This window comes from Panicum virgatum, chromosome 1K (genome assembly GCF_016808335.1).
Source record: "Panicum virgatum strain AP13 chromosome 1K, P.virgatum_v5, whole genome shotgun sequence".
Classification (NCBI taxonomy): Eukaryota; Viridiplantae; Streptophyta; class Magnoliopsida; order Poales; family Poaceae; genus Panicum; species Panicum virgatum.
Window position 1 is genome coordinate 45923973 of NC_053136.1, and position 25817 is coordinate 45949789.

At 49.8% G+C, this 25817-nt stretch overlaps 1 protein-coding gene, 1 long non-coding RNA gene and 1 pseudogene across 2 annotated transcripts; 1 reads left to right on the top strand and 2 right to left on the bottom strand.

Moving 5' to 3' along the window:
* Nucleotides 1-4036: 4036 nt before the first annotated feature.
* Nucleotides 4037-5801, top strand: LOC120712424 (protein CUP-SHAPED COTYLEDON 1-like). Its single transcript, XM_039998206.1, has one exon. The coding sequence runs from the start codon at nt 4384-4386 to the stop codon at nt 5470-5472; it is 1089 nt and encodes a 362-aa protein (XP_039854140.1). The 5' UTR covers nt 4037-4383; the 3' UTR covers nt 5473-5801.
* Nucleotides 5802-9712: 3911 nt separating this feature from the next.
* LOC120712435 lies at nt 9713-13366 on the bottom strand. Its single transcript, XR_005690883.1, has 5 exons — nt 12969-13366; nt 12211-12607; nt 10417-10529; nt 10163-10330; nt 9713-9997 (listed from the first exon to the last, which is right to left on the bottom strand). It is a non-coding gene; the product is annotated as an uncharacterized LOC120712435 (long non-coding RNA).
* Nucleotides 13367-24760: 11394 nt separating this feature from the next.
* Nucleotides 24761-25020, bottom strand: LOC120657468 (annotated as a pseudogene).
* Nucleotides 25021-25817: the final 797 nt, after the last annotated feature.

The following is a 25817-nucleotide window of genomic DNA, read 5'->3' on the forward strand; positions in this document are numbered from 1 at the left end:
TGGTGCCGCGATCACCTCAAAGACGGCTCCCTCAGATGCGGATGCTACACGTATGCATATGAATTAAATGAGTGCAGCCCAAGAATGCAACTAGCTTACTTTAACTGAAATACCCTGCGGACTGTCCGCGCCCGAGTGGCGGACTGTCCGCCGCACTATCCTACCAACCCAGCAGAGGCAACAACGTCTCTGGAACTTTTTCCCATTTTACCTGCGGACTGTCCGGCCACCCCTGGCGGACCGTCCGCAGTTCAAGTACTCAACCCACCAGAGACGGAAACGTCTCTGGACAATTTTCTAGACTCTACCGCGGACTGTCCGCGCCCAAGTGGCGGACCGTCCGCAGTTCACCCCTGCGAACCCCCAGAGACGACATCGTCTCTGGAACAATTTCAAGCCTCAACGGAGGACCGTCCGCTCCCTTATAGCGGACCGTCCGCAATCAATCCTGCAAGACAGCCAGAGGCAACATCGCCTCTGGACAAAAACTAACCTGACCGGCGGACCGTCCGCTCCTCCCAGGCGGACCGTCCGCGATAACTAATTTCTGACCTTCGCACTAGGCGGCAGCAAGGGCGGTGACGACGGCGGAGGCCGTGCTCCGGCGCCGGTGACACGCCATGGAAGGGGAAAAAGGCTGTGAAGCATAAGAAACTCACCACGAATCCATTCCCGCGGTCGATTCGAGTGGAGGGCGACCGGAGAGGCGGATCGGCGGTGGAACTGAGCTTCAACACCTCCAATGGCGTCTGGCGGTGGTGGGAAGGATTCCGGCCATGAGGAGCCGGTCTGGAGGTTTGGGAAACTGGAGGAGGGACTAGGGAAGGTACTCACGCAAGGAATCGAGTTAGGATGGCCGGAGAAGGGAGATCGAGGGGAGAGGGCGACGTCGAGGCGAGCGGTCTAGCGTCGCTCGGTTCTGGACGAAATGAGGAGGAAGAGAGATCTGACCAGCGGGTCCCACATCCGTCCAGATAAATATCTGGCGATGCCTCGCGGACTGTCCGCCAGCCTCGAGCGGACTGTCCGCGAGTCAGGTGTTACAACGACGCCGAGCGCCCTGGAGAGCTCGTCCGCGCCGACCAGTGCGCCCCCGGTGACCTCAATCGCGGGCACCGCCGACTGCGCGCGCCTCCCCCGAGCTCTCCGGCGTTCATCACATCCAGGAGCTGCTCGACGCTGAGCCAGCGTCGGCGTGTCGCCTTCACCGGAGCTCGAGCGGTTCATCACATCCATGAGCGCGAGCTCGGCGGATTGCAGCGGCGGCGCGCCTGACGAGGCATCGGCCCTGCGTATGGTCGGGTCAGGAAATGAAACAACATCCGGAGGTGGATGGTAAACGAAATACCGTCCACTCCTAGGTCCTTCGCAGCCGTTAGATCAGATTTGTGCCGCCAAGATTTGCATATGCTCTGTTTCAAGGGGTGATTTTTGGAAGTTATTGACTGTGGTCAACTCTCGAGCGAGCAAGGATCCAAACTCTGGGGCCTGACGGCAACCACGAGCCGTGGAGCGCCGCCGGCACGGCGAGCTGCAGCGCCGCACCGAGGAGCGCGCCCCAGGCTGCGGCGGCTCCTCCGGCTGCGGCTGCCGCCGTCGCCGTCCAGGGCACTCGATGATGGCCATTGGGGTAATTAAATCCACAGTCCACCAGCTGGGATGGTAGGCAGCACCGCAGCAGAGAGACAGTAGGCTGCGGCGGCACCGCTGTGGCCGAGCCCGTGACTCAGACTCTACGAACCCGCCGGCAGGAAGGCACGCCGAGTCCTGTCCATGGCGAGCGCACGCCGAGAGGCCGGAGCAAGTGAGCGCCATGGTGGCGGCTGCCGGCCAGCACCGTTCGAACCCAAGTCTAGATCTGCTAACTGTACGCTGCTGGGACGCCGACGACGGGCGGCGATGTGCAACCTCTCCTTGATTCCATGCATGCTGATGACAAATTTTCGGTTACCCGAGGGAAAAAAATGACCGGTCCTATAGAATGACTTTTCAGTTTCGAGAATGATCTAGAAAATATAGAGATTCAGACTTCAGATGCATCGGTCTCCCTGCTCTGACGAGATCGAAACCCTCGAAATCTTATCAGGTTAACTAATCTCTACAACTAATAAAACCAAGACGGCGACGGACGGCGACGGTGCGTCGTTCGCTCTTCGCGGCCCCCCAACCCCGTCATTGTCCCTCTGGCAAATCTGCCCCGTCCGATGCAACGGTTATCGCTCGGATCGTCGGATGTAGCCCCATCGCTCCATCGTAGTCCTGTCTGGCTGTCTCTCACGTCGCAGCGCCCTCCGCTCGGAGAGATTGCTTTCTATTCTATCTACGCAAGATCAACGCGACTTGCGTGTGGTGGGTGTCACCAACGCTGCCTCGACTTCGGGACGTCTACGCGAGATCAATGCGACTTGCGCATGCGCGTGGTGTCACCCTAAACCGCCTCGACGCCGGGACGACCGAGCGACGCCTCGACGCCGGGACATCACGCCGGCGGCGGTGGCGGCAGGCCGGCAGTTGCACCTCCTTGTGTCTTCGTAGATCTCCGGCCGGTGGCGCTACCTGATCTCCGGCCGCCACGCTTGCTCTATCCCACGCCCGTTTCCCGCGTGGTGAGTCACCCTGATTTATCATCAACCTGCTTCAATCGAGGCATTGTGCCGCGGCGAGGCATTGTTCCTGCTCCAATAGGCAGAAGATCAATTGCAGGATCCATAGGAAGTCCCATGATCAATTGCAGGATCCATAGGCAGTCCCTGTTTGCTGCGATTGGATGGGTTCTACGGCACCTGTTGATTAATTCAGTGAATGGAAGATCTATGGGGTAGCTACTATCAGTCTCTGTGCGTGGATGGGTTCTACCGTCACCTGGTTAATTAGGGTTCTGACATGGAGGGTGCATAAGTTCTCAAGTGTAGCGCAAAATCTCTGGATGGTAGATACTAAGAATAGCTTTATTAGTACTCCTGTAGACCTGTAAGCAACCCAAATTTTGGTAGTATTCTCATCAGTAAGAATGTAGTACGTGTTTGTTTTGGTAGTATTCTCATCAGTCATCACTTGAATAAACAACTTAGTGACACAGCAACATTTTTATTTGGAACTGTTTCCTGCTGAAGTGGAGTGCCCCCACACCAAGTGCACCCACACCAAAACTGCTTCGTGCTGAAGTAAGAAAATTTCTTAGCCACATCAATGGATGGAATATAAAATAGAATTCACTAAAGTTTTCCTTGTATATGAGTGTGCTTAAGTGACAATGACATTATGGATTTATTTGGAACTATATGATATTTATTGGTATGTATACAGAATGCCCGTGCATATCAAGTATACTTAAGCATTTATAGTTATCTCGGGCGTTGACATGTGTGTTCATGCGAACTGATCATAGATCAGTTGATTAGGTCCCTTGTGATAGAACCTACCCACCCGAGTTCAAGTCCTCGACTTGGCACGGGTGCTCGTACTTTTCTGGATTTTTTGCATGATTTTCTGGCGTTATGCTTTAAGTGATAAGCGACGTTCCCATCGACAACGAGGCGCCAATGGTGACTTCGAGAATCTCGAGATCTGCCGGTCCAGTTTTTCGGAGGTGCTCATAGGGGTAGGGTTTGCGTACGTGTGTTTATATGGGTGAATGTGTGTGTGTTGTGAGCGTCTGTGTTGTACTGTGTACTATAAAAAAAATATGTGTGTTCATGAATTTTTCCCCGTAGCACGCACGGGCATTCTCCTAGTTATTTCCATGTTTTGAAGCGAATCCGACTCCTCCGAACAGGAAAAAAACAGCTGGTCCGTCTATCCGATCGAACTCCCCTGCGCTCCGCCGCCCCAGATCCGCTCCCCCCCCCCCCCCCCCCCAATAAATATGGGCCAAGGGACGCGCAGCCAGTACGCGCCAATTCTCCTCCGTCTCCCCCAAAGCCAAATCCTCGCGCTTGAGCCCTGACCCACATGAGCGCGGCGCATGGAGATGGCGGCGGCTCTGGGCGTGGCCGAGCTCCCGGCATGCTTCGTGTTCGCTCCTGAGGATGAGGTGGCGGTGGAGTACTACCTCATCCCCGGCCTCTCCTGGGCTTGCGGCCTGTGATCGACGGCCTCATCCTTGAGGACGATCCGCTGAGCGTGCCGCCATGGGAGCTCCTCGAGCGGAACAGGCCCAAGGAGGAAGCTTTCTTCCTCGCGGAGGGGCAGGCGCGGTGCGGGAAGGGGACGCGGCAGAAGCGGACCTGCGCGGGAGGCGGCTGGTGGGAGGGGCAGAAGACGTGCGCGGAAGGCAGCAAGCTGCGCGTCCCCGGCGGCGGCGGCGAGGAGGCCGCGTGGCGCAAGAAAGCCCTCAACTTCCACGGCGGCGGCGGCGGCGAGAAGGGAAGCACGGGATGGGTGATGCACGAGTACGCGGTCACCGCCCCGGAGGATCTGGTCCGCTCGCCCCTGAGGCTGTACCACATCCGACGCAGCAGCTACGGGAGGAAGCAGAGCGGCGCCATGGAGGTACCACGCGCGCTCGGCCTCCCGCTGGGCTTCCTCTTTGCTCCCGAGGACGGCGATGTCGTCGAGCAGTACCTCCTCCGCCGCATCCTGGGCCAGCCACTCCTGCTCGACGGCCTCATCCTCGACGACGACCCGCTCAGCGCGCCGCCGTGGGAGCTCCTCAAGCGTAATGGATGCAAAGACGACGCCTTCTTCTTCGCTCTGGGGCAGGCAAGGAGCGGCAAGGGCTCGCGGCAGAAGCGGACATGCACAGACGGCGGGTTCTGGATCGGCGAGAGGAATTGCGTCGATGGCGAGAAGCTGCGGGTCCCTGGCCCCGGCGGCGGCGCGGAGGTCGCGTGGCGCAAGAAAGCTCTCAGCTTCCAGGAAGGCGGAGAGAAGGGCAGCACGGGGTGGGTGATGCACGAGTACGCCATCACCGCCCTGGACCACCTGGCGGAGTCGCAGATGAGGCTTTACCGCATCCGGTTCAGCGGCCACGGCAAGAAGAGAAAGAGGGGAGAAGCGGATTCCTTGGCCGACGAAGCAGCTCCAGCCGAGGACCGGCGGCGTGTGGCAGAGGACGCTCTGCTCGACATATCAGCTTCGCTGCCCAGCTGTTCTTCTTCCATGGCGATGGTGGATCACGCCTATGGCAGTTGTCCCATTGATGCAGACCAGCTCGCAGCGCCGGTGTCAGTTCCAGCGAACCAGCAGGACCTCAACCCCGGCATCACCGTCGATACTTCTTTGGATTTGGGCTTTCTGGACAACTTCGACATCGACGAGTTCATGCGTTCCCTTGGCGACTTGCCCTCAACCTCAACAGACCCGTGCGTCTTGCCAGCACTGACGGATACGGGAGCATATCTTGATGCTGATGCTGTGGGATCAAGCTTCTTTGGCCAGATGGGATCACAGTACAATGGCGTCGGCACCGGTCAAATGGCATCATCTTCTCTTCATCGTGGCTGCATGGAGCCTGCAGATTCCTTCATCTGATGTGTATGAGATTGATGGAACTGATGACCATTCAGAGAATTTAGGATTGCACCTTGCGACTTGCGAGCTGGTCTTGAAGCTCTGCCCTTCATTTCTATCAGCACCATGAGCTGATCCTGAAGTTTCATGCTTTTCAGAGATGCCGTTGTTACTGGGTCACAGAAAAAAATGTTCCCGTATTTGGTATTCATTACCATGAAAGTCTCTACAACTATAAAGAATGATTTGGGACACTTTTTTTTCGTTTGGCGTTCTGTCCCATTTTAGAATTTAGATGTGAACAAGTAATATGCTCCTTTCTGAAAAAAGTTTGTTAGAGCTGCCTCTGATTGATTGGCCAACCTCTGAAATTTGTGTAAGCCTTGGAGCTTTGTTAGAGCTCCAATGCCATGGATTAGAGCAATTGTATCTGTATCTACATGTAAGTCTCGCTGGCTAATTAATGAGTTCATGCATCTTGGTAACTGTCTGAATCTACAGCTTTGCAAGCCAAGAACCTGTAGATTGCACAAGGTACATAATGATTTGGCAAGTTCAGTATCTAATAATTTGGGAAGTCCACATAGAGGGCAGTCTCAGTGAGCTTTTTGTTGATTATTAGTAGACTGAACCATCGCCTACTTATTTAAATCCGCCTTTTCATTCAGAAACTAATCCAATTCAGTGCTACTGATTTCTGATGATGAATCATAGCCTAAACAATATGCAATTTATAATGTGTAGACTGAATCAGCATACTGCGACTGCAACTGATTGGTTTCTACTATTTTTGGCCAGCTATCCAGTATTGGTCCTGTCATTCAGAAACTAATATCTTATATGTTCAGAATTTGGTATATTAGTTGCAGATTATATGACTTACACAAGCTGAGAGTTGTTTGGCCATTCAACTAATATGTGAATTAGTAAACTTCATATCTATCTGCTTTATGAAATCTTCCATTTGTGTTAGCAAGTTGACACCTCTCACATGTATTTCATAATCAGTCAGTTACTCGTTGTTCCACCATCTCCCCAGTTACAATATGAAATGCCATTGTCATTATTACCCAAATTTCTGACTTTTCGTACTTTGGTTTCACATTAATGATGTTTTCACTACCACCCTTGTATCATCGCAAATAGCTTACGTAGATTATGAATGCAATAGACCTGAACCATGCATAGCTTGCCACTGTTTACTTCACCTCTGATAGGTATCAAGGATGTTGGGTGCCATCAAGGTATTTTTTGCCAGCTACAGTCCTACAGATATTGGCACTCCATCTGCAGGTAATTTCTGTGACTGGTGGATAATTGGCATGATTCTTTTTCACTTTAGAGATACTGATATATGCTCAATGATTTACTGGTTTTGATCTTGTTTGTATCAAAAAAATACATGGAGGTTGAATGATGCTTGATTTGGCTATTGACATGATGATTTGTTTAATCTGTTTTAGGCTACAAATTTTAGGGTATCTGTAAGGTATGTTTCACTCAGTGTGATAGTACAGTTAGGTCTAGGAATGGGATGATGAGCAATTGATTCAATACTTAAAATGGGTTTGAGTCAGAAATTTCTTACTCATGCTTCCAGAAAACACCTATGAGTATATATGTTTACAAAAACTGAGAAGCTGATATACATTTAGTTGATGGAATCGGTGGGCATCCTGCACATAGTGAATGGGATCCGGAAGCCTTTATATTGGAATTGTAGTTGGGGGGCGGGGGTGGGGGGGGGGTGCTACTTGGTTTTTTTGGGCATTATTTTGTGCAAAAAAATGATGAGATGATAAGACTATGGTGCTATATAAATTTAGTTTATGAATAGAAGTGTTACTAAAATGTCAAATTTGTTCAACCAAGATGGAATTTCAAGGTGTATTTTACTTGAGGCACATATTTTAATCACTTTTTGACTTTGTTAACTCCATTTTCACATGATGAAAGTATGAAACAAACAAGAACTTAGATCTTCGAAGAAGCAAACCATCATATGGCTAAACAAATTGCAATGGTACACCCTGTCCTTTTACTTCCTAATTATGGCTGGATAGTCCCCAGCCATAGTAAAAGACTTGAGTCTTGGCTTCTTGGCTCTGGATCTCCAATGCAGATCACATTATCATAAGGAAGCAACCAATTCTTTTGTATATTTCCGCTAAGTACATTTGAGGTGTAGCACATTTTCTATTATAATTATGTCTTCAGTAGTTTTAATGCGGCCCAATAAGTAATCCATTTTGTTGAGAAGACTAGAGAGCATAAACAGGCTGCAAATGAAAGAAGATGATGATTGCTTCCTTGGGCTGTCTTTGCCTGATACATATTCCCATCCAAATGATTTTAACTTTTAAGAAGCCATAGAGATGTTATATATAAATAGGCTTCATCGGTGCAGCTCTTCAGATAATATGTCAAGATTGATTCAAATGTTCATTATACATTTGTAATTTGTCTATTGCAATGTGAGTGGTGAAATTGATAGTTTCCAAATTTGTATTGCAATGTTTGAGTTCACTTTTGCATGAGTTTTAGAAAGTTGAATGACTCTCATATGTGGATTAATATATTTTTTATTGCACATGGCAACGCATGGGCACTCCACTAGTGGTTTGTATCAGTATTTAAAATAGCGGGATAAAACATTTAGCGGTAGGTGTTTGTAGAGGCTATGAAAGGCTATAGCGGGCTATAATCTAGCTAACTCATTTAGCAGTTCTGTAAATACTATGTGTGGAGAAATTGATGGCCCTAGCTAACTCTATATGGGAACCCAACTCTTTATTCACCATAATTTAATACAACACAGAATTCTTGCATTTTTTTATGTAACTACCATACCATGACATTATTACACTACATGGTAATCTTGCCATCTCCTGCTTGAGACTTCTTATGCCATGGTATGACAAGAGGGGAGAAAAGTATCCCTATTTATAGAACTCCATGGCTCATATGATTTTGCCATGTATTCATCTTCTACACACTTTTTTATAAAATATCTAAGTCTAGATTTTTTTTCATACTTATCTAACCATACAAATATCTAATTTCTAGAGTATTTCATATTTCACCATGAAGTATGGTAATCATGGTTCATATATACTCTCTAATATTCTAGAAGCTTCTTACAATTATGCATTTCTACTCCACCATGTATAAATCTATGAGTAATTCTGCATATAAATATAAAATCAAGAAAATTTCATATACTAAAGTACGTCTTGGGCTTCATTCTCTTGTTACATCATTGACGAAATACTAAATTTTGTAAATAACGAAGTTCAATACTAAACTAACAATAAATAGAGATTGATTATATGGTTTAGCTGGCTAAATAAATTTTAATTTAGCGGCTATAGCGAGATATAGCGGCCTATTAGCGGATTTAGCCTTTTAGAGCTAAGAGATGTATATTCTAGCTTTCTCCTCTTCGGAAGGCTATAGCAGGCTATAGCGGTGGCTATAGCCGGCTATTTAGAACCTTGGTTTGTATATATTATGTTCCATGGCTATAGGCTTCATGAGTCGGAAGCGTCATTTCATGGTCCATGGAGGAACCTAGATGAACAAATGCTTAGTTATTGTCGATTTCAGTACATAGATGAACATCACGGGCACACAACAAACTCAACACCGTGTTCGAGCATAGTTGTAGCAGCCTAGGCTCTCTAGCCTTGATCTAGATCAGGTCGGCCATGAGCCTGAACTCCTAGACGGTGATGGCGCCGTCGCCGTCCAGGCACTCGAAGATGGCCGTGAAGTCCTCAGCGCCCTAAGCCCTGCCGGCCTGGCGAGCTCATCTCGTCCCCGCCGACGATGGCGCCGCCGCAGCCTCGAACATACGGGCAGCACTGGCTGCAGCCTGCCGCATCACGCTAAGCGCGCCCTGCCTGAGCTCGCCAGTGTTCATCCAGTTCAGGAGCTGCTCGACGCTGAGCCAGCCGTCGGCGCGTTGCCCTCACCAGACGGGAAGGATGGCCACGAGCTCGGGCACTCACCCTGGGCGTTCGGTTCTAACTGAACCGATCGGTTCGGTTCTTCGGTTCTTGAAGAACTTCGGTTCCTGGAAAACAGGAACCGTTCGGTTCTTTTCAAAGCTAAGAACCGAGAAACTTCGGGTTCGGTTCTTTCGGTTCGTTTCCGGTTATAACCGAAAGAACCGAACTTCCAGGATGTACAAAAAATAGCCCATTCAATAGCAAATTTTGACAGCATTTCACCTAATTTTTCATGCAATCAACAGGGATAATTCAATATAAAACAACAGCACAAGACATAAATATTATGGTTCTCTCAAATTCAAAGAACAAGCAACAATCACTAACAATCCAGTGATTCACGCTCAGAACTCACAAGCAGTACTACAATTCACAGTTTTAAAATAAAAGCAGCAGCCAGCAAGCAGTTTCAAACTTGGAATAATTAAAAACAGCAAGGCACGAAGCCACCACTCATTTCCTCAACATGCAAGCAGCCAAGCAGTAGGCCACAACAACACCCTTCGACCTTCGTCAACGACTTAACATCAACAAGCCTGAAAATGGTTTACAAACTGAAACAAGTAAGAAAGAATAGAATGTATGTTGACTAAACATTTTTAAATTCAAGTGTTTAACTCAGCAAGCAAGGCAGAGCAGGCAGCAATATTGCAGCAAGCAGGGCAGCAGTATATGACTAGAAGAAATGAATATTAGCTCACATGGTCATTTATCTTTAGATGAGTTCTTGTTTTTGCTTTCCTTGGAGGACTTGCTTGGCTGGGAGCTAATGTTGGTGGATGTAACCATCTTCTTTTTGCTGCCTTGGATTTGTGACTTGGCAGCATGTGCATCAGCAATTGCTTTGTCCTTAAATTCCTGAATAATATCTGAAAACAGAAACAACAAACAATGGATATGTTAAATAATTTTTCATTGTTGAAAACAACAAATAAATAGTACAATAAATAGTTACCTTCTTCTAGTTTGGTCAACTCTTCTGTATTCTCTACAACATTGATAGGAGTTCCTCTTCTAAGCCAATCTTGAGTGCAAACAAGAGCTTCAACCATAAATGGAGTGAGTGAACTCCTAAAATCATCTAGAATGCGGCCACCTGTGCTAAAGGCAGATTCACTAGCAACGGTGGAGATTGGGATGGCGAGCACATCACGAGCCAAGCTGGACAATATTGGAAATCTAGTTGACTGACTGCCCCTTCCACCAAGTAAGAATATCAAACTTTTTGCAATCTTCTTCACACTCTTCGGCCAAGTATCTATCTAATTCAGTCCTGCTGCCCCTGATGCAACTGCTTGCTGTTCCACTATTCAGCTTCATCTTCTTTATAATTCTAGTCTTCAACTTTCTAGCTCTCTCTCCACCTTGCTTAGATGGGGGTGAATCACTTGGCTGAGAGGACACTTCACTTGGAGAAGAACGATTGTTCCTACATTCTTCAAAAAGTTCTTGCAAACATTTGGTAATTGCAGCCCAAACTTTCTGCCCAACACCATCTCCATAAATCTCATCGATTGCAATTTCTGTATATTGTGAGAGCTTGTATCTAGGATCAAGTACAACAGCAACAAAAATCAGCAAGTTAATATTTTCCTTGACCTTCTCCTTTCCCTTTGCCGTCTCATTTTGCAATTCCAAATTTTCATGCCATTGCCCCCAATACTTGTCATACTTGTCTTTCATTCTTCTTCCCATTTCTTGCTGTAAAAAATCAGAACTACTCATCCATTCATTTATTAGCTCATTGACCTCTCCAATCTCATGAAAGTAAGTGTGAGCAGTGGCACTTAACGAGGCTGAAACACATTTTGTTATTTCAGCAAAGTGGCCTAGAAAGTCAGCTAGTTTTCTTGCATTCTCCCAATCAAGCTCATCAGGAACTCCTGGACCAGGAACACCTAGTTTAATGTCACTAAGCAATTCAATTGTATAGTATGGATCTTCATCCGGATACCTTGCAATGACCCTTTCATATGCGCAAGCAGCTTTTAGCATGTCATAGGTTGAGTTCCACCTAGTGCACACATCAAGGTTCAAGAATGCCTTGCTGTCCACTTTTTCCCATTCAGCAATCTCTTTAAATTTGGCTATTCTTGATGTGCCACCCTAACAAATTTAACTGCAGCCCGTACACGCTTGATAGATTGGTCTACTTCTTTCAGCCCATCTTGGACAATCAAATTAACTATATGTGCAGCACATCTCATGTGAAGTTACTTGCCATCTGCTATGCTAGTTTTCAAACTATTCATTTGTCTTCTCAAGTAACTAACACCACTATCATTTGCACTAGCATTATCTACCGTTACTGTCATTACTTTCTCCAACCCCCATTCAAGCAAGACTTTATGCAGATGTTTCCCAATATCATCCCCCCTTTTGCCTTTGACCTTGAAAAAACTAATTATCTTTTTATGCAAGCACCAATCATTATCTATAAAGTGGGCTGTCACAGTCATGTAACTCTCTTGCTGCTGTGATGTCCAACCATCGGTTGTGAGACAAACTCTATTGCAATGTTCTTGAATTTTTTTTTTCAGTTTTGCTTTTTGCTCAAAGTACAATTGCACAGCATCCCTAGTGCATGTTCTTCTAGATGGCAAAGTGAACCTAGGGCAAGCAACAGACATGAACTTTCTAAAACCAGACTTTTCACCTTTTGCAAATGGCTCCTCATCTTCTTTGACCATTTCAACAAAAGCAGACCTAAGCAATTCATGATCAAACTTCCAAGTACCTACACCAGTACCTTGACTAATTGACAAAACCCCTTGTTTAGACTCTATATGAGGATTACTCTTGCAACAATTAAAATGCTTATGCATAGCAGATGTACCATTGAACACTGGATGTGCTGCAATATCTTTCTTGCAATAGTTGCAGTTTGCCTTGATCAACTGACCTTCATGGAAAATTTTGCTGAAGTGTTCCCACATCCCAGATCTGGATACTATCGGATTTCTCTTCTTGCCCTCTTCACCTTCTAGATCAATGACCTCCTTCTCCTTCTCCTTTTTCTTTTCCTCCTCCTTCTCCTTCTCTCCATCAGTACCTTCAACCTTGTCGCCTTCGAGCATTTCCCCATTAGGCCCGGTGTACTCTGACATCCAATTACTCATCTCTTGATCCAAATCCTCCTGAGACATCTGAAAAAAATGCTCGATAACAAGAAGAAGTTCATCCTAAGACTGGATACAGCAATCATCTACCAAGGAACATTCAAAGCTATCCAGTAAATATTGGCCGATTGCATTTCTAGTCTAATGTGAGCATCAGTTGTTACTGAGAATAATCGATTCGCTGTTTACTCTGCTCATAAATTACTGAGCACAAGCTAGAGTTCATAACATGTACAGTTCAAGCTAGTCCTAGTCAATTATTTCTGATTTTTAGAGCACAAGCTAGAATTCACAAGCTACTGCAATGTTCTTCCTGACCACGAAGGAAAAGATGAACAAACAACATAACAGAGCACATTCATAATAAGTATATAAAAGAGAGCTTTACCTTGAAACAAGAAGGCTAATTCAAACCTCCTCCTTCTATAGAGTTCAGAAGTAAAATTCAAGCATCTTCCTCCTGATAGTCTTGAATGGTTAATTAGCTGGTTCACTGCAACAAAAACCTATACAGAAGGCAATGGCAAACCAATTTAAGTGTGGTTCACATAGCATCCCCAAAATTATTTACTTTAGATTTCATCAATAACAAGGGAAAATCCACATATACTGTTAGATTAGAAAATTACTATCATCACCTAAAGGATTATATAGATCCAAGATCTTTGGTCTGATTGTTCACACAAGCAAGCATATTACATATTTACATTACAGATCAAAGGAAAGAAATAGGCACAAACCCTAGCAGGTACTTCTGGATCTCGTGCTTCAAACCAAGAGGATCTAGGGAAGGGGTTGATGGAGGAGGGCTTAGAGCTTACCTCAAGGACTGGGCACAATCGCTTGGGGGTCTCTGTCAGGGGGAAGCGGAAGCGAAGATGGCGCCATGTTGGAGATGAAGCAACGCCCGACCCAGGGAGCCGCGAACCAACGGCGGCAGCGGCGGCGCCCCCCAGGGGAGGGACGAGCCAGTGGCGGCGGCGCCCGTCCCTGGGGAGCCGTGAATCGGCTGCGGCGGCACCCGCCCCAGGGGAGCCGCGAGACAACGACGGCAACACCGCGCCCTGGGGAGCCACGAACTGGCAGCAGCAGCGCCCGGCCTAGGGCCTAGGGGAGCCGACCGGGGTGCCTAGCCATAGGAAGGTAGGGGGCGGTGCCAAGGAGACGCGGATGCGGGGGCGCAGGGAGATCGGAGATGCGCTTCGGAAGAGGGGGATGGAGGCGTCGGGATGCACTCTCGAAAGGAAGAGGATGGAGGCGTCGGTGACGGTGAGGTCAGGGGGGCGGGTCGGGGTCGCGGGTGGGTGAGTGACGCCTGGGTGGGTGGGGGATTTAGGGTTTTGTTTGAGTGGGCCTTGGGCCAGATTCTTCCATGTGGGCTGAATATCGGTTCCTCGGGTAACCGGAAAAAAAAACCGAAACCGAACCGACGACTTCGGTTCCTAAGAACCAGGAACCGAAATGGAACCGAACTTCTCGGTTTCGGTTCGGTTCGGCTCCGGTTCTCGGTTTTTTCGGTTCGGTTTTCAGTTTTCGGTTTTTCGTGCCCAGGGTGATCGGGCACGACGGACTGTAGCGGCGGCGAGCCAGGCGAGGTAGTATGGCCGGGTCGGGAAACGAAATAGCGCCCAGGGGTGGATGATAAATGAAATACCGTCCACCCCTGGGGTCCCTCGCGGCCGTTCGATTGGATTTTTGTGGTCAAGATATGCATATGCGCCGTTAAAGGGATACTCTGCGGAAGTTATTGACCGTTTCAACTATCGGGGAAGAAGGAGCCTGAGGGCAGCTCTAGTGGCGAGTCGAATCCTTGAGGAGAGGGAGAGAGACACGTAGCCAAAAATCACCAGTCGACTCCTGCCATCCGCACGTTGCTGCAGTGGCGAGTCGAATTCTCGAGGGCTTCGTCTCCGTTCATTCCTCACCAGCTCCGCCATCCGTGGTGACGGGTCTCGGGCGAGCGCGGCGGAGCTCTTCCTCATCGAGAAGGCCACGCCTGTTATCGCCAGAATTTGACCAGGATTGGTAGGCCAAATGTCAGAAGAAGCCCACGGTAAATGAGTCCACTTAGCCAGGCTTATATCATAAGTTTGGCCAAATACAATGATAATTGGGCACTCAAGGGTCAAGCTGAGATGGGGTCACGAGCCTAATCCATGTTGAAGCCCAGTCTATTCGCGAGGCTGGTTCGTACTGCAGGAAGAGGCCGCACAAAAATGGACGCCCATGCCACATATGGACTCCGTTTTGGATATTCTAGATATGCATGGAAAGCTAAGGAGATAAGCTTTCCAATACAACTGGAATCACGTCCAGATTCGCTCGGCGTTGACGGAAACTGCCGAAACAATAGGATGACCAGAATCTGCCACAATTATACGGCATGTTTCGGCTGATATTTGGAAGCTTCATGAAGATCTGGACCGGTGGAGGGAAGAGTCCAGATCATGTTATCTAATCTTCGAGTCTTTATTGAGTTGTAATCTATCTCTAGTCTTCGTTTAGGAAAGAGTTTAGAGGTTGCCTTGCACGGTAAGAAGTCTCCGGACTATAAATATGTACCCTATGACATTTGTAAAGAAGAACGCCATCACGTCTCGCAAACAACAACTCTCGGCGCATCGCCACCCCTAATCTTAGGGTTTCATCTAAGTAAGCGCCATGCTGCCCTGATCGCCTTCTTGCGATCAGGGCAGCATTGTTCTTGCCTTTACCTTGGTATTACTCGTACTGAAGCGTTTTTTGATGGCAGGTAGTAGTAGTTATCTTGATGTTCGTAGCATGGCTTTTAGTAGATCTATCATGCTCATATTGTTTACCATCTACGAATATCATGTTTTCTCTATGTGTTCATGCTTGATCTTAAGCTAGTTCTCATCATAGAGGATTAGTTGCATAGAGTTAACACCTTGCTTCTTTTCTATCTAGTAGATCCAACCTGTTACGGTTTGTTCTTATTTTATAAGAATTAGCTCAATATCTGCTAGGTTAGGCCCTGCAAACGGATTGGATGTTCCGGTGATGTAATAGATGCTTTGCCTTAGCCTTGATAGGGATTGTTCCGGGAATCGACTCTTGCTAGTTCTTAGGCCTCTGTTTTCGGTTATGGTTTAGTTATCTGTTATGTTCGCTAGGCCTAGTTACGTGTAGGATGTTCCGATCTAGCAGTGAGGCTTTTACCGTCGTGGATTGAATCAGCTAGATTTAATTGAAGCAAGTTTTCCATAATTATTTGCTTTATTCATCAATATCCGGATAGATGCAGATCCAATCTGACACCAGGACCTGATCGGCTCTTTAAAGCCGATGCAAGAGTCGTCCCGGGGAGCCGACCACGGCTCGGACTTACGTTTCCACATGTTTGTGTATGCAGGCAACTCGTCGCAAGCACGTTCGCACCCTCCTGATCGGGTATAGGTCAGGTGGCACGCCTTACATTCTCCAGAATCTTCGGCGTGTGCCGGATTGCGGGCCGTTGTCCGAGGAAGCAGTGCCTGCCAGCTCCCCGGCGACCTCCCGGCTCTTCGTGTTGCCTGTCGCTACTCGCCGGTAGGTTTTGACCGACAACACATTCTGGCACGCCCGGTGGGACCTTCATCAATAATAACGCCAGCTGTAGAGATAACCGGACCTCAAGACCAAGTTCTTGTTCCTCCGATCACCAAACCTCTCACGTATGAAGTGCTGACTCCAGAACACAAGAAAAAATATGATGAGGTCAAAGCTCAGTTTGAAGCCGATCTCATCGGCCCTTTTGAGAGGACCCGCAACCACGGCATCAGGTGGAAGGGGTTCTCACCCGAAGGCGCTCTCGACAACGTTGACCTATCCGTACCATCAGAAGAGCACACCAGAGCCCTACGCCAGGAGATGAACTACATGGTGGCTCACACGCTTCATCGGCACTCAGAAAGTCTGGTGAATGAACTCGAGCGTGTGGCACATCGTGTCGTCCAGGAGGTGATCAAGAACCAGTACTCCCCATCAGGACCAATCCTGGGGAGTCACAGGGGAGAGGCCTCACTTCAGTCCAGGCCGCCATTGCCATATTCGCTCACATGCCCAGGACCGCAAGGTTCGTCGATCTACGTCGTCTACAAGATTGGCGGTGACCCTGGAGAAGGCCAGTTCCTGAACGAGCCGCCTAAGGAGATCCCGCATGGCTACACGTGCGTGTACATACCTGATAGCATCAGTTCAACGCGTGCGGGACATCTGGTGGGTACAGGAGCTTCAGGGACAGATGCAGAGAAGCAGGCATGGTTAGCGAAGTACGCTACCGGGCCGAGTGCTGAGCCCTCGGCCCCAGGAGTTCTTAGTGTGGATCAGATCAGTGCAATATTAAGAGATCAGTTCGGCATCCTGCCCAAGAGAAAGGCGATCGGCTATTCTAAGCCGTATCCAAGTGATTACGACTTGATCCCGTTGCCACCAAAGTATCGGCTCCCGGAGTTCACCAAGTTCAGCGGGTCAGAAGGGCCCAGCTCCATCGAGCATGTGAGCCGATACCTAACGCAGCTCGGGATGATTTCAGTGTCGGATCCTTTAAGGGTTCATTTCTTTTCCCAGTCCCTCACGGGTTCAGCCTTTGGATGGTATACGTCACTGCCCCCAAATTCGATCCGGACTTGGAGGCAGCTGGAAGATCAGTTCCACACCCAGTACCATTCAGAGGCTGCTGAAGCAGGGATTGCTGACCTCGCCCAAGTCAGGCAGAAGCAAGGGGAAAGTGTGTCAGAATACGTACAGCGCTTCAGAGAGATCAAAGAATCGATGCTACTCCTCGCGCATCACAGAAAAGGAGGCAGTCGATTTGGCAGTTCTGGGACTCGCTAAGCCGATCAAGGATCTGGCTTTTCAGTTGGAATTCACCTCTCTAGCACACATGGTGCAGAAGCTCACGGCGTATGAACACTACCACCCCGATCTGTACCAGGAAAAATTCAAGCGCCACGTAAACATGGCCCAAGCAGATGATTCCGATGATTCTGGCGGGGAACAAGAAGTGGCTGTGGCGGAGTGGACCCGGGGGCCAAACCCCGTCCCGTGCAAGTGGGTCAGACAGAAGGGGCTTGTGAAAGGCTTTGACTTTGACGTGGCCAAGGCAGAGCAGATATTCGATCTACTGCTCAAAGAAAAACAGTTGAAGTTCCCAGAGAATCACAAGCTACCAACGGCACAGGAGCTGCAGGGGAGATTGTACTGCAAGTGGCACCACTCGTTCACCCATGCCACAAATGACTGCAAGGAGATGCGTCGGCAGATCCAATCGGCTATCGAGCAAGGCCGATTAATTCTGGCCCAACACACGATGAAGGTGGATAGTCAACCATTCCCACAAGCTAACGTGGTGTAGCTGTCGGATTTTGGACCCGAGGGCCAGAACTTAGCATTCCAGATTAACATGGCGGGACCCATGCGCTGCCGTGACGAGCAAAGGAAAGAGGCCGCTTCGGGCAAACGGCCCCAGGATGAACGTGAGCCAGAGCAGCAACATGTTACCGAAGAATAAGTGCGTCACGTCCGCAATCAACTCCCAGCTTCTAATCGGCTTCTGGAAAAATACCAGTATCAGTACAAGTTGCGCCGCCAATATGAATTGGAAGAGGAGTATGAGCACCGCACAGGAAGGACGCTGGGGAGACGCCAGGTTATACACGACCACTAGCATTGCCCGTTCTTCAGGTACTGTTGGAATTCCGGCATGAGCCGATTGCCTACTATAGATGATTGCTTGGAGTGCAGGCCTCGGGGATGCCAGCCAGGCAAGACGTTGGTGTTCCAGCGCTTGGGGCCCAGAGCTCGTCACGACGACCATGTTAAGCGGCCATCCAGGGATGATCTTGAGCTAGAAGAGGAAGACAAGTATTATCATCCACGGTGGTGCCCTGACGGGCTCAGCCGCTCACAGAAGTGCAGAGTGCAACGCCTACGCAATCTCGAAGAGGCAGAAGCAAGATACCTTGATGTACTGAGGAAAGCATGTCCGGATCTCGCGGAGCAAGTCAGGCACCCGCGAAGGGTGCAAAGGTGCCCTCCAAGGAAGGAGTGGTGCCCCAAGCAGCCAAGAGCCAATGAAAAGCCATCGGCTGATGTGAACATGGTGTTCGTGCTCCCGTCGGGGTTTCGGGTGCCCCAACCGGAGGAATTGGCCGTCGCGCAGCTGGATCTTGGCCCACAGCCGATCATCTTCGAGAAGCCCAAGGAGAAAAGCTACAAGCACCTGAAGGGATTATATCTCAAGGGCCTCATCGACGGCAAGCCTGTGAACAGGATGTTGATCGACACTGGTGCCGCGATCAATCTAATGACGTACTCAGTACTATGCCGATTGGGTCATTCTGCTGCTGATCTTATCAAGACCAACGTGATGCTCAATGATTTTAACGGCCAGCCGTCGAAGGAGCAGGGCATCCTCAATGTGGAGTTGACAGTTGGCCGCAAGACCGTCCCAACCTCGTTCTTCATCGTCAACAGTAAGAGTACGTACACAGTGCTGTTTGGGAGGGATTGGATTCACGCCAATTGTTGTGTTCCTTCCACAATGCACCAGTGTTTGGTTCAATAGGATGGCGATGAAGTGGAGGTAGTCCGTGCAGATGACTCCAGCGAGGTTTCGCTCGCAGAAATGAACGCTTGGGACGCGGAAGGACAAGAGCCGATCTCAGGGATCGCGCCGGAAGACTGTGATCGGATCGAAGCGACAAAAAACGGGTTGAGGCTGGTCTTATCCACTGGCCTCATAGAATAAACACATTCTGGCAGCGCCGTGACGAATGCCACCTGCCAAGGTGGTGCCCAGGAGGACTGTCGAGGTCGTAGAAGCACAGGGTCCAACACCTGCGCAGTCTCAAATAACCTGAAGGGGACTACCTTCAGCTGCTGGAAAGGTTCAACGAGATCTCAGAAATACCAAACCTACGGTCAAGGCGCAGTTTGGTCTAGAAGCACAAGCCGCAGATTGATTCAGCTGCGGGAGCTAAAGACGCGACACGACATGATGTCCCGTAGGCTTCATGAATTCTACGGGATCATGCCCTGTAGTGGACGATCTAAGCGATCAGCCCCAGCCGATGCGATGCCAGAAAAAGAAAGTCAAAAGAAATAGTAGCAAAACAAATTAGCTGCATGGCTAACATCTGAGTCCGGGCCGATGGGCAGATCAGCCCCAAACACAGCCGATTCCAGCAATCGGCGGCAAAACGTCTGAATTCTTTGGTTCATAGTGAATTGGGCACGGCCGATTGGAGAGCCGATCTCCTCCAATACATGAAGGATCCGGCTCGGGGGGCATAAGCGGAGATTTGGTGATGAAATATGGAGATCCATACAAAAATTTTCGTCCGGATGAAGAACTACCGCCGGTGCTCCTATAGCTTCTTCGCCATCGGCTACTTCCGCTCCTTCGCAGTTCCGGCCATCAACATCGGCTACTCCTGCTCCCATGTGGGCATGGGAGTGTCTGATACATTAGCCGATCGATCCGGCCAACAGTACTTCTGCATCGTCATCGTCATCGGCTATTCCCGTTCCTGCGACACCATCGACATCGGCGAATTCGGCTCCTACGGGGTTAGGGCATTCGTCACCTACGGACGGGTCCGCCTCGCCCAACCCCTGCGGACGGAGTCCGTCTCGCCCGACCCCCGCGGATAGAGGGTCAGGGCATTCATCACATCAGCCGGCTGATTCAGCTTCTGTGCTCCTTCGATGCGATCAACATCGGTTACTTCATCCACGTCGACAAAGCATTTGAAGAGCTCTCTACGACAACAGATGTGTTGATTGGACTTTAGGCTACAGATGTTCGGCTTTCTAACAACCGATAGTTGTGATGATAATGCATTATGGCAAGTACGGACCAGGCGGGATTTTAACCATCGGCTCGTCAATAGCCAATTTGATTGGTAATATTCAAACCCACCATTGCATCATCATACAGTATATGCGTTTATCACTTGCACTAGCTTCCTTATATGCTTAGTAGCTTCTACTTGTGTTTCGTGTATATATTTTGAGGTGTGGGTGCTGGTGACCATGTGTGGTTAGGCTCATTTGAATATGTTGAATATCTGATACCGAGCATGGCTTTTATTCTTTTGAAAATCTGAAATATGGTCACCGCTTTACTTGGATACTAGTATGTGTAGGCTGACTTTGCTTTTACTATCTTGTACATGCCTGGTAGCTATATCCTTTTCTTGGAATTATTTATGCAGCTCGAGTCTCAATGCTTATATGATAATCTTGTGCTAAATTACATTAAAATCTGAATGATGTCCATGTTGTGCTATAATGAAAAGATCCAGGTGGGTTTGTTTTGTCTCACTGATCTAGTTCGGGACTGCTTGCTATTGCATTTTAGCATGAACTTAGACTAGGCTGTGAATGACCAAAACCTTGCTTTAAGTTTCTGATGGTTCAATGGACCTAGGCTTAGCATTGGTTGGTAAGAAGTGGCCTGATAAGCAAATAACCCCTGGCACAGAACAAAAGGCTTGTTTGAGTTTCAAATGCAATATGTTTTAACCTGCAAGACCTGAGGGCATGCATAATCAAGCTTGTTAAAAGATCCTTGTATCGGAAAGAGCTCACTGGTGTAGGTACTTGCTGATTTTTGCTTGTCATGCTTTAATGTACTAGTTGGTTGGGCTAAGTGGTGATGCCTTTTATTTTGAAAATCCTAAAAATTGCTTGCTCATGTTCTAATATAGATATATTCTTTTGAGCTTTTCTATGCGGTGTCTTTATGCTATACCCTCACTGTATATACATGCTAGCACTTATAAATGCTTTGAGACATATCTGGAAGCTCGCACTCACTCTTTGCATGACATAGCATATTTTTGTGGGGGGAAGAAATTTTTATCAATGATTATGGTTTGGTTTATGTGGACTGTTTGGCTAACCGAATATGATTCATCAGCTTTTAGCCGATTCACAATGATCTTTGTAGCGTCGGTTCTGCAAGTGATTGTTTTGCAGGAGAGGCCGTATGTGTTGATGCTGAGCTGATGAAGTACGAGGATGATCACATAAGTCAGTGCCATCCATGGAATATGAAAACTAGGACTGGTCTGCAACAACATTGAGATTGGTCGAGGAAGGCGTGAGGCCGATTCAAGCAATCGGTCACAAAGTCAGTTGGCTAATAGCCGATCTATCGGCTTGGGGGGCAAGACCATCAGTGGCATGAGAAGACAATTTGAGGAGATGATGTTTTTATTTGGTTTACGGCTGGCGCTTAGTAGATTCTGTTATATTTGGCCAAACCAGGATTACTAGGCTAAATGTCAGAAGAAGACCACGGTAAAGGAGTCCACTTAGCCAGGCTTATATCATAAGTTTGGCCAAATACAATGATAATTGGGCACTCAAGGGTCAAGCTGGGATGGGGTCACGAGCCTAATCCATGTTGAAGCCTAGTCTATTCGCGAGGTTGGTTCGGACTGCAGGAAGAGGCCGCACAAAAATGGACGCCCAGACCACATATGGACTCCGTTTTGGATATTCTAGATATGCATGGAAAGCTAAGGAGATAAGTTTTCCAATACAACTGGAATCACGTCCAGATTCGCTCGGAGTTGACGGGAACTGCCGAAACAATAGGACGACCAGAATCTGCCACAATTATACGGCATGTTTCGGCTGATATTTGGAAGCTTCATGAAGATCTGGACCGGTGGAGGGAAGAGTCCAGATCATGTTATCTAATCTTCGAGTCTTTGTTGAGTTGTAATCTATCTCTAGTCTTCGTTTAGGAAAGAGTTTAGAGGTTGCCTTGCACGGCAAGAAGTCTCCGGACTATAAATATGTACCCTATGACATTTGTAAAGAAGAACGTCATCACATCTCGCAAACAACTCTCGGCGCATCGCCACCCCCTAATCTTAGGGTTTCATCCAAGTAAGCGACATGCTGCCCTGATCGCCTTCTTGCGATCAGGGCAGCATTGTTCTTGCCTTTACCTTGGTATTACTCGTACTGAAGCATTTTTTGATGGCGGGTAGTACTAGTTATCTTGATGTTCGTAGCATGGTTTTTAGTAGATCTATCATGCTCTTATTGTTTACCATCTACGAATATCATATTTTCTCTATGTGTTCATGTTTGATCTTAAGCTAGTTCTCATCATAGAGGATTAGTTGCATAGAGTTAACACCTTGCTTCTTTTCTATCTAGTAGATCCAACCTGTTACGGTTTGTTCTTATTTTATAAGAATTAGCTCAATATCTGCTAGGTTAGGCCCTGCAAACGGATTGGATGTCCCGGTGATGTAATAGATGCTTTGCCTTAGCCTTGATAGGGATTGTTCCGGGAATCGGCTCTTGCTAGTTCTTAGGCCTCTGTTTTCGGTTATGGTTTAGTTATCTATTATGTTTGCTAGGCCTAGTTACGTGTAGGATGTTCCGATCTAGCAGTGAGGCTTTTACCATCGTGGATTGAATCAACTAGATTTAATTGAAGCAAGTTTTCCATAATTATTTGCTTTATTCATCAATATCCGGATAGATGCAGATCCAATCTGACACCAGGACCTAATCGGCTCTTTAAAGCCGATGCAAGAGTCGTCCCGGGGAGCCGACCACGGCTCGGACTTACGTTTTCACGTGTTTGTGTATGCAGGCAACTCGTCGCAAGCACGTTCGCACCCTCTTGATCGGGTATAGGTCAGGTGGCACGCCTTACATTCTCCGGAATCTTCGGCGTGTGCCGGATTGCGGGCCGTTGTCCGAGGAAGCAGTGCCTGCTAGCGCCCCGGCGACCTCCCGGCTCTTCGTGTTGCCTGTCGCTACTCGCCGGTGGGTTTTGACCGATAATAACGCCTCAACCTCGTGGGGCGCGGGCGGCGTCAATCACGGGCATGCAAGCCCTTGCAAGCGTGGCGGCGGGGGCTCATGCGAGCACGGCGGAGGGGCCTCGGCGAGGCCGGCGGCGGGGGATCGGCGAGCGCGGCGGCGGGGCCTCGGCCAGTCCGGCGGCGGGGCCTCGCGAGCTCGGCGGCGGGGGCTCGGCGAGCGCTGCGGCGGGGCCTCGGCGAGTCCGACGGACCTTGTTTCCTCCGCCTCTCTTTCTCCATTTCCTTCGCCACTGATTTTCTTTCTATCACGAGCTAGCGATTGCTTCTTCGAGCTAGCCTCGACCGCATTGGAGATCCGTGAGCCTATGGCCAGGGCGCCGCGGTGGAGGCTCAGTTGAGCGTGGCAACGAGGATCCTTCGGCGACGCCATGGCGGAGGCTTAGCCTGGTTGCCCGGCGACGAGCAAGAGACGAGAAGGCCGAACAGCGCGGCGGCGGAGGCTCCAGCGAGCTCTGCGACGAGGAGGCCAGGGAGCGCGTCGGCGACAGCTCTGGCGAGCTCGGCGACGAGGAGGCCAGGGAGCGCAGAGGCGGCGGCTCTGGCGAGCTCGGCGACGAGGATGACGGCGAGCACGGCGGTGAACGCTCGGGCTAGCGAGCGACGAGCTCGAAGATGAGAGGGCCAATCATTTTTTTATTCGTGGGGAGTCGACTCTTCTCTCTCCTCCATGATTCGACTTCTCCAGCGGCGAGGATTCGGTTGGTGTCTTCCACGTGGCCCATGGTTCAGCGACTGGAGAAGCCCTGAGGTAGGACGTTGGATCCAAATTGTGGGCCCCGGTGGCAGCCTCGAGCTGTGGAGCGCCGGCACGGCGGGCTGCAGCACCGCTCTGAGCAGCGCGCCACTGGCGGCGGCGACGATGGCCGCGCAGTCCTCGACGCTGGCGACGCCCACGACTCCGAGTGCTCTGGCGGAGCTTGTCCGCGCCCCCGGCGGCGGCCTCGAGCGCGGGCAGCGCCGCGCCCAGCCCGAGCTCCCCGGCGTTCATCGCATCGTGGACCCGGAGCACCTCCCCCGTGATCCTCCTGCCGCGCCCCATTCCCCTGCCATGCGGCCGCGCCGTACCTCAAGCTTCCCACTACCACCAGAGCCCAAAGGCATCAGCCGTGGCGACTGCTCTGTTCCATGGTCGTAGGATTCACGAGTTGCAAGCGTCGCGTGTTCTTCTTGCACTTTGCACAGTCCATGGAGGAACATGGATGATTAAGTCCTACTCGATTATTGACGATTTCAGTATAGATGAACGCCACGGGCACACCAGCAAACTAAACATCCGCTCCACGGGAAGGTGTGACAGCCTAGGCTCTCCAGCCTCGATCTAGAGCAGATCAGCCACGAGCCTGAACTCCTCGACGGTGATGGCGCCGTCGCCATCCAGGCACTCTAGGATGGACGCGTAATCCTCGGCGCTGGCGGCGCCCACGACGCCGAGCGCTCTGGAGAGCTCGTCCGCGCCGACCAGCGCGCCCCCGGCGGCCTTGAGCGCGGGCACCGCCGACTGCAGCACCGCACAGAGCACGCACCTACCCCGAGATCCCCGGCGTTCATCACGTCCAGGAGCTGCTCGACGCTGAGCCAGCCGTCGGCGTGTCGCCCTCACCGGACGGGATGGGTGGTTATGAGCGCGGGCACGGCGGAATGCAGCCGTAATCTTATCTCCACCTTCGTCAGAACGCTTGGGCTGGCTACTAATTCAAGGATGATGATGCGGGGGACCCCGGCGGTGATTAGCCGTTTTTCAACAAAGCAATCAGGAGGTAAGGTTATAATAAGTAGGGATAATATTTCAAAGGTAGGAAGCAGCTGGGCCAAACAGATAGCTAGGTTCAAAGAAAGGGTGGGTTAAGCTGGGGGGAGATGGAACAGAGGAATACCAGTCGGACCTGTCGAGGCACGGACCCTGGGTATGGTCGGGACGGGAACGTCCGGGGGTGGACGGTAAATGAAATACCGTCCACCCCTGGGGTCCCTCGCAGCTGTTAGATCAGATTTGTGCCGTCAAAATTTGCATACGCTCCGTTTCAAGGGGGTGGTTTGCGGAAGTTATTGACTTCGGTCAACTCTCGGGCGAGCGAGAGCTCGTCGGCAACCACGAGCCGTGGAGAGCGCCCGCATGGCGGGCTGCAGTGCAGCACCGCTTCGAGGAGCGTGCCCCGGGCTGCGGCGGCTCCGCCGGATGCGGCTGTCTCCGTCGCCGTCCGAGCACTCCACGATGGCCATTGGGGTAGTAAATCTACAGTCCACCAGCTAGGAGGTCCGAGCTCCAGCAGGTTGCGGCGGCGCCGCTGTGGCCGAGCCTGTGACTCTACGAACCCGCCGGCAGCTAGCTTCGAGTCCCGTCCATGGCGAGCGCACGCTGAGAGGCCGGACGAGCG

Coding starts and splice junctions, on each gene's coding strand:
- LOC120712424 (XM_039998206.1), top strand. CDS start 4,384: ATGCACGAGTACGCGGTCACCGCCCCGGAGGATCTGGTCCGCTCGCCC.